This window comes from Cricetulus griseus, chromosome 3 (genome assembly GCF_003668045.3).
Source record: "Cricetulus griseus strain 17A/GY chromosome 3, alternate assembly CriGri-PICRH-1.0, whole genome shotgun sequence".
Classification (NCBI taxonomy): Eukaryota; Metazoa; Chordata; class Mammalia; order Rodentia; family Cricetidae; genus Cricetulus; species Cricetulus griseus.
The window spans coordinates 272,291,063-272,304,755 of record NC_048596.1 but is presented as its reverse complement, the minus strand read 5'-3'; the positions used below and the strand labels follow the sequence as shown (position 1 = coordinate 272,304,755).

Genomic DNA, 13,693 nt, shown 5'->3' with positions numbered 1-13,693 from the left:
CTTTGTCAAGCAGGTGTCGGCTGCAAATAGCTTTGTAGTTGGCATGGGCTGTGCTTTAACGTGGATGTGAATGTGTTTGGGTTTGTGACATGTGACACTAGGGCCAAACCACAGCCTTCTGTCTGGACACACATTTCTCCACTGAGCCCCCAAATTTCTCCACCCCAGCCCCCAAATGAGTATGATTTAGATTTAAATTGGATATGATTGTTCAGGTGTCTGAAGTAACTTTCCTTCCTCAGGTTTCCTTCCAGGCCTGTGAGATGGCTCAGCAGGTAAGGGCACTGGCTGCACAGCCCCTAGGCCTGAGGTAGATCTCCATGACACACAGGGTGGGAAGAGAGAACTGACTCTCTTACGTCATCATCTGACCACGACACTTGCACCATGGCATACCTGTACACCCCACATATGCCGAATGTTTGTTTTTAATGCCCTTTTTATCATTTCTCATAACATCTGTTAGATGATTAATACAGAAAGACAGTAGAGCAGTGATTGGGCCAAAGTTTGTCTGGTTTTTTGTTTTTTGTTTTTTTTTTTGGTTTTTTTTGTATATGTGGCCTTCCTCCCAGAAGTCTGGCGGAGAGATGTGAACCCTGAGTCCTCACAGTGGCCTGCTCACAACGTGCATATTACATTTAGAAGACCACACAACAAACTACCAAGTGTGTTGTTGATTGTGGTTTAAGAGTAGATAGAAAGTCATGATTGGAATGTTTCCCAGGCGCTTCTTTGTGGTTTAGAGCTAAGAACCTCGTCTCCTTCCAGGGTAGTCAGGTCCTGTGTGTTCAGGAGGGTGTTCTGTGGCAGTTTGTTCCAGTGTTTCCCTTTGGGTACATGAAAGCTGTAACTTACGCGTGATCCTCACTGGCTTCTTGGTCTTAGTGTGCAGCGGACTCAACAGTGAACGTCCTGTGCCTACCTTCCTTCTTTTTGTGTGAGAGCAGTCAAATGGGCAGCTGCTGGGGGCTAGGAAGAGCATGAGCTCGTGAGACGCCTAGATTGGCTGCAGATTCTCTTTGGTCGTAAGACTGTGGTTTTGTAGGTGTGGGGAGCAGCCCTCAGGCACATGGCTCAGAACGTTCCAGTAAAATCACACAGTGTCTGGATGTGAAACAGTCTTTATGACTTTTGGATACAGAAGTGCTATTGCTTTTACTTCATGAAAAATTGTGCGTGCATGTGTGTGTGCATGCATCCTAGTGGGGCGTGAACCCAGGACCTTGCACATGCTGGGCAGGCACTGTATCACTGAACAATAGCTCCAGCCTTTCTTTGTAGTTTTATTTTGAGGCAGGACCTCACTAAGTTGTCCAGGCTGTTCTTAATTTGGGATCTTCTTGCCTCAGCCATCAGAGTAGCCAAGCTAATGTCTCCTCTATCTCGGGAATTTTCACGTATTTATTTATGCTTGGGAAGGGGTGTGTGCACACCCTCTGTGGAGGTAGGAAACCAGGTTGCAGGAGTCAGTTCTGCTCTGCCACCCTGTACATCCTAGGTCTCAAACTCAGGTCATCAGGCCTACCAGCAAGTGCCTTTACCTGCTGAGCTATCTCAGGAGCCCAGAAGTTTTTTTTAAGAATAATATTTATTAGACTGGGCAGTAGTGGCTCACGCCTTTAATCCCAGTACTCAGGAACCAGACGCAGGCAAATCTGTGTGAGTTTGAAGCAAGCATGGTCTTCAGAGCGAGTTCCAGGACATCGAGGACTACACAGAGAAACTCTCAACCACCCATCCACTCCCCCTCCCCCTAAAAAACAAGGAAGAGAATAGTATTTACACAAAAATGGAAAGTTCTTAATAGAAAATATGGTAAATTGAATTTGTACTATTGTGAGGTTGGTTGTTTTCTAGTCTTTCCTTTGGAAAACAACCAAGGGCAGGTGCTGTTTCCTTACTGTAAATGAGCCTGGACAAGTGGCCCTACAGAAAATAAACTTTTATTAATATAAATTCACATGATTTTGTCAGAAGATAAGGAGTAACTAGACTTTCCTTTTTTGAAGTAAAACCTTTTTTTCTAGATAGTGGTTTAATTGAACAGTCTTTCAGAGCCCAGGACTGTTCTTAGTGTTTTATTCATGTTTAATTATTGTCCTCCCAGAAGCCCTTTGAGGACAGTGTGTCTCTTAGCTATGTGTGTCAGTGGAAACACTGCGGGCATGGGACAATCTTAGACTTGTGTGAATGTACACCCAATGATGCGTGCCCAGCTTGAACCACCTGGAGGCGTGGCTGCAGCCTGAGCTCTGAGAAGCTCAGTGCCCAGACCTTCTGTCTCAGGTTCTTAGAGGGCTGGAGTGAGGGCCTTGAAGCTTTAGGGATACAGACCCCTCAGCACTGGCCTTGTCTCTGCTGACATGAGTTAGAAAATGTAGTACTTGAGTTTTACTCCATGCATAGTTGGGGCCTCACTGGCCTGGGTGGATCTGCACACAAAAGATGTGGCCATGAGCAGTCACAGAACAGCCCTTGGTGGTTTTTCCTGCTGCCCCCCTTCCGTGGGTGGGGAGGTGTTCACTCACAAGCTAGCATCAAGAGAAACGAGTTCTACACTTACACCTGTTGACCCATTACAGAACCTGTTCTGCAAGACTGATGCCAGCCAAAGTCTGTGTTGTTAGATAGAAGGAAAGGCTACAGTTTCTTAAACTTTGGGGACTTGGCAAGGCATTGATTTGTCACTTGGGCTCTCCATCCCAGTATGCTGCACCTGTATGCCTGTGGCCTTCAGTGTACACAGTGATGAGCATGCTCTGACACACTCTTTCCATTGGCCGAGGGGCTTCCTATAAGGCCCTGTAAGCCCAGCTTTTCCGTCTTAGTCCTCACCAGTGATAGGAGTCTGGGGAAGCCTACATAATAACCAATAGAAATCCTTCAGGGTTAGTAAAATTGGTGTATCTGCCTCCGAAGCATGGTGTCATGGACAGCATAGTGTTCTGAAGTGGAGATCACAAGCTGTCAACCCTGGCCTGGTGGCCTGGGCTGCCCTCCCCCCACTACACACTGAAGGCTGTCGTAGGCTTCCATCCAGAGGCAGGGCTATATTTGAAGGGGGTCTTCTGCCTGGACTTGAGAGGCACCGGCTGTGATGCTGAGGACCGTAGAGAAGGAAGGAAGACACACCCCAGACTAGCCTCTGCTCAGGAACTTGGGGGGTGACAAGCTATTAAGTCCTCATAGCTTTCTTTCATCTGGCCACTTTCCTAAAGCCTTTCCCCAGTGACATTTCTCTAGAAGCTGGATAGCCACCTGCTTGGCTCTGCATGGGATTAATGTCTTGGATCTATGACTTACTGATGAACTTAAGCGTAGTCCCGTGAAAGCCACATTTATTTAATGTTGATATAAAGAAATGGTCTAGTCTGTGATTTGACCGTGGCAGTTGGCTGTGTATTCTTGTTCCTTACAGTGATATGTGAGCAGTAAGTGTGGAGAAGCATGCTGTGTCACACCTGCTTGAAATGGGATCTGCTGTTCATTTGCACAAGTCTAGCTCCTTCTAAGGAATGAAGCTAATCTGGCATCTGTCATTGCCACTCCCTGTCACCCCTCACTTGGAGAAGGCTTGCGCTGGCCGTTTCCAGAGTATCTATCCTCCGTGGACACACCCTGACTCCCTTCCTCCACTGCTTTGGGATCTGCCTCTACTCCCCTCCTTGTCCCTTGGTGTTCAGGAGCCAGAACCAACTTCTCTCCCTGTGCCAGAGTGCTCCTTGCACAGAGCTTGTGGTGAGGCCGATCTGGGTCCTCCAGGCCTGAGCCCCACTGAGGTGGAAAGGGTAGTGGGTACTTGTACTTGCAGCTCTCTCTTCAAAACGCCTCATTTAAAGTGACTTTGAAGCTCTAAGACTGAGTCAGCTGGTGGCGGGCTGTCTCCAAAGGCTGATGTCCTTCCCCCTGAGCAGTGTTAACGGCTCACACTGTGAATGAAAGGCTTTACAGAGCCATGATTGACTAAATATGTCACTTCAGTATTATAATTTATCCTGTTATACCTGCATTCTTCTCCCCCCTTGTATTGAAAATAGATTTTTTTTTTCCTCATGTAATATATCCTGATTACAGTTTCCCCTCCACTCCCTTTCTGTCTCATTAGAAAACAAATGGATGCCACGATGTGGCCACTTTAACCCCAGCACTCAGGAGTCAGAGACAGGCAGATCTGTGAGTCTGAGGCCAGCTTGGTTACAGAGTGAGTTCCAGGACAGCCAGGGCCATGCAGTGAAACCCTGTCTCCAAAAACAAAACCAAACAAACAAGCAAGCAACAGCAACAACAACAAAACAGGCTTCTCTAATTTAATAATAAAGTAGATTAAAACAAAAACTAACCACATCAGAGTTGGACAAGACAAACAGCAAGAAAAGAGAACCCAGGAGCAGGCCCAAGAATCAGAGAGTCACTCATTCACACACTCAGGAGTCCCACAAAGATACTAAACAGTGAATATGTAGACAACCTGGTGCTGACCCAGGCAGGCCCTAGGCTTGCTGCTGTAGTCTCTGAGTTCATACGAACTTTGACCAGCTTGATTTCCAGGGCCTTGTTTTCTTGATATCCTCCACCCCCTGTGGCTCTTACAGTCTTTCTGCCTCCTCTTCCATGAGGTTCTCTGAGCCCTGAGGGGACAGATTTTATAGATACCCCATTCTAGTGTTCCAAGGTCTCTGACTCTGCATGATGTCTGGTTGTGGGTTCTATTATTCAGGGTTCTTTAGAGTAACAAAATTTATAGAATGAATATATATAGGAATGATTTACAGGCTATAGTCCAGCTAAACCAACAATGGCTGGTTGTGTACAGAAAGTCCAAAGATCCAATAGTTGCTCAGTCCACAAGGCTGGATGTTTTGGCTGGTCTTCATTTCAGTAAATGCTAGAATCCCAAAGAAGTGGGCTCCAATGCCAGTGAAGGAATGGGTGCACTAGCAAGGCAAGAGCAAGAAGGGAACAAGTAAAAGCTTCCTTCTTACATGTCCTTCTAGGTTTCCAGCAGAAAGTCTGACCCTGCTTAAGTGTGTCTTCCTACTTCACCCATTTCAAACTAAGCAAAAGCAATCTCTCACAGGTGTGCCCTCCATTTCTGAATTGTAGTTCATTCCAGATGTAGTCAAGCTGACACCCTATAATAGCCATCAAGTGGGTCTCTGTATGTGTTCCCGTCTGCTGTAGGGGGAAGCTGCTACAAGCAGCTGATGGCTGAGCAAGTACTGATCTATGAGTGCAGCAAAATGCCTGGTTCTTGATCCCCCAAGCGATAGCGGGTATGGGTTCCATCTGGTGGAGTGGCCTTCAGTCCAGTCAGATATTGATTGGTTATTCCCATAAGCTTTGTGCCAGCAACGCCCTAGCACATATTATAGGCAGGACAAGGTTGTAGATCAGAGGGTTTGTGGCTGGCTTGGTGTTTTTGTCTCTCTTTTGGTAGTGTGCAGAGTACCTTCCTGTACCAAAGATGCTAGAGCATGGGGGTGGAGGCTCTATGGAGGCACCAGCTAGACTTCTTGTTCAGTGACTTGTATATGTGTTGTCTTCAGCAGTAGGGCCTTGCCGTCGGTTTGTGGAGAGCAATTTATAGTCTTGGCAACAGCCTGGATTATTTGGGGATTTCCTGGGATCCCTTTGGCCAACAACTCTATTAGCTGTAACCCAATACTGGTATTGGAAGCTTCATTTGGTGACAAGTGATGGCCAGTTGGAACTCTGTCTCTCCCTTTATTTGGTGATTTTATTTAGATCACCTTCACATATGTGTATATTTTAGGAAGCCTTTGCTGTATTGGGTTTCTATACTACCCCTCAAGTGGCCCTTAATTTTAGCTGTCTCTCCCTGTATTCCCTCCCTCATCCTCCTGCCCCAACCCCCACTCCCGTCCCTCTATCTGTCTATTCAGCTTCCCCTTTCCTGTACCCCTAGTCTCTCACACCTACCCTCTGTGGCCCTATGGATTTGCAACGGCATTCTTGAGCTCCTTCTCCATGAGACCCTGATTTTGTCCGTGTGTGAATTTGAATTCCCTGGTATACTTGGGGATGGCAGTCACTGCACCTGAGCCCTAACCTGGACTATGAGAAAAGGGGCCACTTGAGTTTTAGTGTGTCTTGGTGCAGTGTATGGAGGCCGCTTGTGTGAGTGGTGAAGACTCAGTAAGTGGTCATGGGAAGATGGAGTGGGATTCCCCCCAGAAGGGTGAGGAGGCAAAGATCCTGCTTGTGGTCTGTCACAGCTCCAGTGCAGTGGGATCGGCGCTTAACTCCCAGGCTTCTGGAACACTTAGGAAGCCTGTAGCAAAATTGAAGTCTCCATTTGCCATGCTTAGAGACAGGGAGCTGCTTTCAGCTCGAATGTCTCAGAAGAACTTTGGGTCCAAAATTATTTTAATCTAGAGATTTTTGTAGTTTTGTTGTTGCTGCTTTTAGTTCCATTTTAGGTGCTGATTAAAGGGCTCAGGTAGAAGCACTTGCTGCCAAATCTGAAGACCTGAGTTTGATCCCCAGAACTAAAACACTGATGGAGACAGCCAGCTCTCAAAAGTGCCCTCTGCACACTCCTTTAATCCCAGCACTCAGGAGGCAGAGACAGGCGGAGCTCTGTGAATTCAAGACCAGCCTGATCTATAAAAGCTAGTTCCAGGACAGCCTCCAAAGCCACAAAGAAACCCTGTCTCAACGCCCCCCACCAAAGAAAACAAGTTGCCCTCTGACTTCCACACATGGGCTGTGGCACAAATACAGACAAACAATAATAAATACTTTTAAAATTGAATTTTATCTGTAAGGTGAGAGAGGCAGTGATTAAACTACTATGTGCTTTTTTCATTTGTTAGTAAAGGAGAAAGAATTATAAGGCTGTTTAACTATTTCAACTTTTCCTGTAAAATAGATGTCCATCTGGATTTGGAAGAGCGCCTGGCAAAATTCATGAGGACCGAAGAAGCCATCATTTACTCGTATGGGTTTTCCACCATAGCCAGTGCGATTCCTGCGTACTCTAAAAGAGGGGACATTGTTTTTGTGTAAGTGCCTTCACCTACACTTCTAGCCAGATTCCTTCTGAGAAAGCACCATGCTGCCAGGCTCAGCAGGTCCCAGATTGGAAATTACCTGCCTAAAGGAAAAGGGATCTTCTGCGGTTCTCTGTTTTGTTTTGTTTTTTAACTGGTTTCCCCAGCCAAGAGCTATGAGAACCTCACCCAAAAGGTGCTTGACAGTGCAGTAGTCACTCTCCTGGCACCATGATTGTTTTGTCGATGTCCGAATGAGGCTTGCCATCTCCTTCCCTGTCAGCTCTGTGACCCTGTCATGCCGAGTCATGATCACAACTTCACATTGTTTACTGTGCCTGGCAAAGCCACACGCTCCTCATCATTCTCCCTTCTTAGTCTCCAGGTCTCTGTTGACCTTGACTCAGTGCTCATTAAGGATGTAGGAGCTGAGGCAAGGGCAATGGCTCAGTGCTTAAGAGCACTGGCTGTTGTTGCAGAGAACCTAGGTTGATTCTCAGCACCCACATACCAGCTTACAACTATCAGTAACTCCAGTTCCAAGGTATGCAATACCTTCTTCTGACTCCTTGGGTATCAGGCACACATGTCATGTATATATATGATCAGACAAGCACCCATACACATAAAATAAAATTTTTAAAAGATCTTATTAAAAAGGATATAGAAGCCATGTGGTAGGAATGTCTGTCCACAGAAAGTCTACAAACTCAGGTGAATTCCCAAATGCATGGTGTGGTGATGGGGAATGTACTTCTTTGTATGTTCATCTTATTGATTATTAAATAAAATACTGTTTGGCCAATGAGAGAGCAAGTTAGACAGGACTAGGAGTCAAAGAGGATTCTGGGAAATGTAGTAGAGAAGTGGTGTTCCAGGCAGGAAATGACATAGCAAAGAAACTCATATTTAAGAAAGGAGAAACAGGAAGTGTCCCTTTTCTCCTCCGCTCTTCCTCCAGCGGCGCCATGTGAGCCACCGGCAAGAGAGGGTGCCAGCAAAGGCATCCTCTATAAGTCTTATAAAATATATAGATTTATGATAATTAAGGCTGAGCTAACAGATGAGGAATCCTAGTCATTGGCCAAGCAGCATTTGAACCTAATACAAGTTTCTGTGTATTAAGTGGGGCCCTAACTCTGTTGGGTGACTGGCATAAAGTGCACATGTGGCGGCAGTGTGGCTATTTACTGCCAGGGGAAAGCCACTGACTCTGTAGATGATATAAACAGTTGCCATGAGGGTTACAAAAACGTCTTTTCATTATAACAAGCTGTTTTCAAATGATTGCAACTTAAGCATCATAAACATAAGACAGAAACAAAAATAAACTAGTAAGGAAACTGCCCTTATTTTTCTTCCTCCCATTTAAATGTTTCTTTTTTACAGTTTTGTGTATGCTTGTATGTGGACATGTATGTGGAGCGCCAAGGTTGATGTTTGCAATTAGACTGGGTTGTTCTACTTTATTTAGTGAGACAAGGCCACTCAGTCAAACCCAGATCTCACTGGTACAACTAATCTTGCTAGCCAGCCTGCTCTGGGATGCTCTCTTTACAGGTGCATTTACATGGGTTCTAGAAGTCCAAACTCCAGTCCTCTTGCTGGTAAGGCAAGCACTTTAACCACTGGACCATCTCTCCAGGCCCCATGTACATTTTTACATCTTTCTGTGTTGACTCAGACTACTGAAATAGTTGTTATTCCAGGATCTTTTGTTCTGGTTTTTAAATTGTACTGAAGATATGAGTGGTTTGTACTCATTGATTACATTAGTATCTCTGTCTCTGTGCAGAACTCCTCCCTTTAGAAATCTTTTAGGAGATCTGGGTGGACATAGATTCTACTTCTTCTGGATTGTCTGGGATCTTCTACCTCACCTCTCTCTCTCTCTCTCTCTCTCTCTCTCTCTCTCTCTCTCTCTCTCTCTCTCTCTCTCTCTTTTGGTTTTTCGAGACAAGGTTTCTCTGGGTAGCCCTGGCTGTCCTAAAACTACTTCTGCAGGCCAAGTTAGCCTGGAACTCACAGAGACCCTCCTGCTCCTCCTCCAGAGTTCTGGGATTAAAGGTGTGCAGCACCACCGCCTGGCAAAAGAAAGATCAGTCCTGAGAAGTTCAGTTTTGTTTGTTTGTTCATTTGGGTTTGTTTGTTTGAGACATCACCTTCATTTCTTTTCTTTTTGTTTAATTAATTTATTTTTATTTTATGTCTATTTGTGTTTTGCCTACATGCATGTCTGTAGGCATGGTGCCAAATCCCCTGAAACTGGTGTTACAGACAGTTGTGAGCTGCCATGTGGGTGCTGGGAATTGGACACAGGTCCACTGGAAGAGCATCCAGTGCTCTTAACCACTGAGCCATCTCTCCAGCCTCCTCACCTTTGTTGGCTGTTTAGAGAATTCTGTATTGAATGTTTCTGAGTTTTTAGTTTCTCCTTCTAATTGAAAACCTGCACTACTCTGTCCTGGATATAAAGTTTTCATAGCAAATTCTGCTGGAGACTAACTAGGACACCTTGAGAGTCTTACTTTTACCTCTAAGAACCTGTGTGTGATGTGTTCCAGGAAGTCTTGATGCGATCCATCTGACTGTCTATGACCGTTGACTTTCCTAGACCTGTGTATTGGTAGCAGTCTCTTTGGGAGTCTTCTACCCTGATGGCATTCTCGGGTCCTGTTTGACCCCCATTGGCCTAGCTCTTCTCTTTCTAATGCTGCTCCAAAGCTCCCGTGAGCTGTCTTCATGGCACTTCATTTTTCCTCCAGATAACCATTTGCAAATAGTCTGTCTCTGAGCTCGGTAATCCTCTCTTGTATTTGACCTTTCCTGATATTTATACCTCCTGCCATGTTTTTTATTTCACTTGGTGTGTGTGTTTGGGGGTTTTGTTATTATTGTTGTTTTTCTCAAATAGTTCTGTGTGTTTGTTTCCTTTTATCAGGTTTCATGGTACAGTACTGAAAAGTTTATCCATGCTTTTTCTGAGCTCCTTGGGTTTTGGCTGTTCTGAGTCCTCCTGTGAGTCCTCCTGTTAGTCCTCTTGTGGGTTCTCCAATACTGATTACAGTGTGGTCAGTTTCTGGCACTTTGTGGTGTAGTGAGGTCAGGGGGTTTTTGTTTTGTTTTTTTTAGATTTCTATTTAATATTTGGGTGTTTTGTTTGCATGTATGTATGTGTACACCATGTGTGCAGTGTCCACAGAGGTTAGAAGAGGATATCATAACCCTTGGAACTGGAGTTAAGGGTAGTCACTAGGCACCATGTGCTGTTAGGAATTGAACCCAGGTCCTCTGCAGAACAGCAGTGTTCTTAATGGCTGAGCCTGTGTTCCCACCCCATGTCTTAGTTTATTGAAGGCTTTTGTTGGTTTGGGTATGAAACATCATCTGGGCACTGAAGGAGTCATGACTTGTCTTTTCAAGCTGACTGTTAGTCTTTCTAGAATGAGCATTAATTCCCCAAGACCAGGCTTACTGCAAGTGGGCTGTTGTATCACCACTCTTTGAACACTAGAGGGCGATCCAAGCCCAAGTTCATCTCAAATTCATAGTTGGTAGGCTGTCTAGGGATGAATCAAGAGTCCCTAGAAAGGATATTGAGTTTTCAGAAGCCCCTGCCATAGGCCCAGGCATGTTGTCTTTGTAGTCACTGGCATACAGTCAGACTCTACAGGAGTCCACCATAGCAGAGTCATTGTGGATAGATGTACTCTACCCCCTGTAGCCATCAGCGGTACCAAACCATGGGATGCCACAAGGCCCCAAACCTCCACATCACTGGGAATGCACAAGAACACACCTGCTCTGGACTAAGGGTGACGTGGACTCATGGCCCGTAATCAGTGCAACTGGTCTCTCACACACTTAGATACCCTGTTACCAGGGAAATCTCTGACCTTAGACCTGAAGATGGGCAGGGGATGGGGGAATTAGTGTCTTCTCTGTATTAGATTTCTCCCATTTGACTCTTTGAAGTCATGTCTCCGTGCTTTTCTTGTTGTACCTCCATGAACGGAGTCTTGGACCACACTGTAGTGGACACAGTGGCTTGGCTACCTAGACACATACTAAGTGGCTTACACCAAGTTGAGTTGTGCATGCATTTGACAGCCTGCAGAGACTGGGGGTTTCACTGTACCCTCGTGACTCTTCATTTGGCCTTACCTGTTTGGGTTTTACTCATTGTCTTTAGCCTGTAGGTTTAAGTCATTTTTTTGTATTAGGGTTTTAGCCAGTTTGTTTGTGTCAGCTAGCTCTTCTAATGCCTTTCTCTTCTGCTGTGACTCCAATGATTGCGATGTTAGAGTGCTTGCGTTACACCGCCACACCATCCCCACCCACCTCCGCCCCCAAGTCCTTGGAGCTCTGCTCTCTCCTTTCCAGACTGTTCTCTCTGATGTACACTGACTTTTTTCTTTTTTTTTATTTTAAAGATTTTATTTATTTATTTATTTTGTATACAACATTCTGCTTCCATATATATCTGCACACCAGAAGAGGGCACCAGATCTCATAGAGGATGGTTGTGAGCCACCATGTGGTTGCTGGGAATTGAACTCAGGACCACTGGAAGAGCAGTCGGTGCTCTTAACCTCTGAGCCATCTCTCTAGCCCCGACTCTTTTCAATATGTCTTCCTGTTCACTGATCCTTTCCCTCTGGTCCATGTGTATCTCATTGACTAGTGTGTTCTTCAGAGTGCTTTCTCCATAGGATAGGACTCTCTGTAGCTTCTGTTTGCTCAGCTTTCTGCTTTAGCTCCCTTGTGTCAGGTGTGCTCGTGACTGCTCATTGCAGCATTTTTATGCTGACTGCTTTGAGTTCACTGCTAGGTCATCCTGGGCTTTGTCAGTCTTCATAGTGACATTTGATGGAAGTGATGATACTCAGTTGGAACCTAGGCATTTTCATGTTGTATGGCTCCAGTCTATACTGATGTGTCCAGCCTGCTGCCCACAGGGCACATGTACCGCAAGGCAGCTATAAATGTGGCCCAACACAAAACTCTAAACATAAAACATTGTGAGATGCTTTTCCCCCCTTCTAATTCAGTTGTGTTTCTGGAGCATGGGCTGCAGATGACAGTGTTGTGGAGCCATCTGTTAGGGTCGGCTTTCTCTGACACTGGGGAAATGGGAGGTGGGAGACTACTGTGTCATTCTGAATGCCAGGCATGTTCAGTCCCAGTCCCCGCTTCAGACTGGACACCCAAGGTCGTAGTTTCTTTATTGCTGCTGGTTGGTGGTGACAGTCCTGATTTCCGCTGGATTTCCTCACCCAAGTGGAAACTGGGGTTGCTTCATTGTTACCACGTTGGCTAGAAGTTTGTGTTCCCAGGAAGGGATGCGGGGTTCCTTCAAAGGCCAATGGCTAAGTTCTTCACTCAGCCTATGCTGGTGCAGGTGAGCTTAGACTGGTTCCCTGTGTTACTTGACTGTCGTCACCTGCTAGTGCCCAGAAGCTGTGCCTTCAGCTGACTGCCAGTGTTTTCCTCGTGGCGGAGTGATGAGTCGGGTAGACAGAGATGCCACTGACAGTGAGGTCACAGTGCTCTCCAAAGCCCTTAGAAAGAGGGGCATGTGAGCAAGCTCAGATGCCATCCACAGCATGCATCCTAACTTGAGGAAGGCCAGTCTGCGCCCAGCTGTGTTTCTCAGGAGATGAAGTGAAGTAGTCTTGTGGGAAGGAAGGGCTTGCAGAGTGAAGAGCGCACAGTGAGTGTGAGTGCTCGAACTCTCTGCTTGCTGTGTCTCAGGTAACAACTGGAGCTGTCAACTTACAAAAGCAGGCATTCTTCTGAGAACTCTGACAAGGCCCTTTAACCCCAATTTGGTGCCTCTCCCCCTTGCAGGGACAGTGCAGCCTGCTTTGCTATCCAGAAAGGCTTACAGGCATCACGCAGTGACATTAAGTTGTTCAAGCACAATGATGTAGCTGACCTGGAGCGACTGCTGAAAGAACAAGAGATTGAAGATCAAAAGGTACAGTCCTTTGAAGACCAGGGTGCGGCTCTTTGTACTTCCTAAGCAGCTACATTATAGATGAAATGGTAATTTGTCACTGAAAACTCGCCTGCGGATCCCATTTAGATACTAAGTAAGGGTGTTCCTGCTTATTAATGTATTTCAGGTTGCAGAGCCTTGTCACACTTGGGAGGAGGTCAAGGCGACTTTCTATGGGGGGACAAAGGTAGAGCAGGAGCTTGCCCTTGAGACACAGTCCTCTGAGTTCTGTGTAGGAGCTCTGGAACACACACAGGCTGTAAGGAAGTGCATGGGTTAAATCCAGAATATACTTATGTATTCCATCAAATCTTAAGTCTTTCTGAAGCTCCAGGCAGCTGCTGCCTGTGGGGAACAGCCTCCCTGAAGAGGGGGTGCCTGGGAGCCTTGAGCACTCCTAGTTGGTGATTAGGAAGTGTCTCCCTGGCATGGTTGGAGAGCGGCACAGAGCATCATGGGGAGGCTCATGACTGTCTTCCAGGCAGGGTGGGTAGGAAAGGCCGGCCCGATGAGATAAGATGCTGACGGGGTGTGGACTGCCCTGGAAGCCCACTTGTCACATCTCAAGCACCCCTTTCAAGTGGACCTTGTCCAAACAACTCATTCATAACTGGAGTATCTGATGAAAGTGCTCCCCACCTTGTTTGGTTTTGTATTCATGTAGATTTTCCTAAAA

The 13,693-nt window shown here is 46.1% G+C and overlaps 1 protein-coding gene across 1 annotated transcript in view; it reads left to right on the top strand.

Annotated features, from left to right (window-relative positions):
- The window catches only part of Sptlc1 (serine palmitoyltransferase long chain base subunit 1), a 40,172-nt gene that overhangs the window by 10,307 nt on the left and 16,172 nt on the right, over positions 1 to 13,693 (top strand). The window contains 2 exon segments of the mRNA NM_001246759.1: positions 6,896 to 7,028; positions 12,867 to 12,996. Coding sequence (NP_001233688.1) covers positions 6,896 to 7,028; positions 12,867 to 12,996 — 263 coding nt within the window.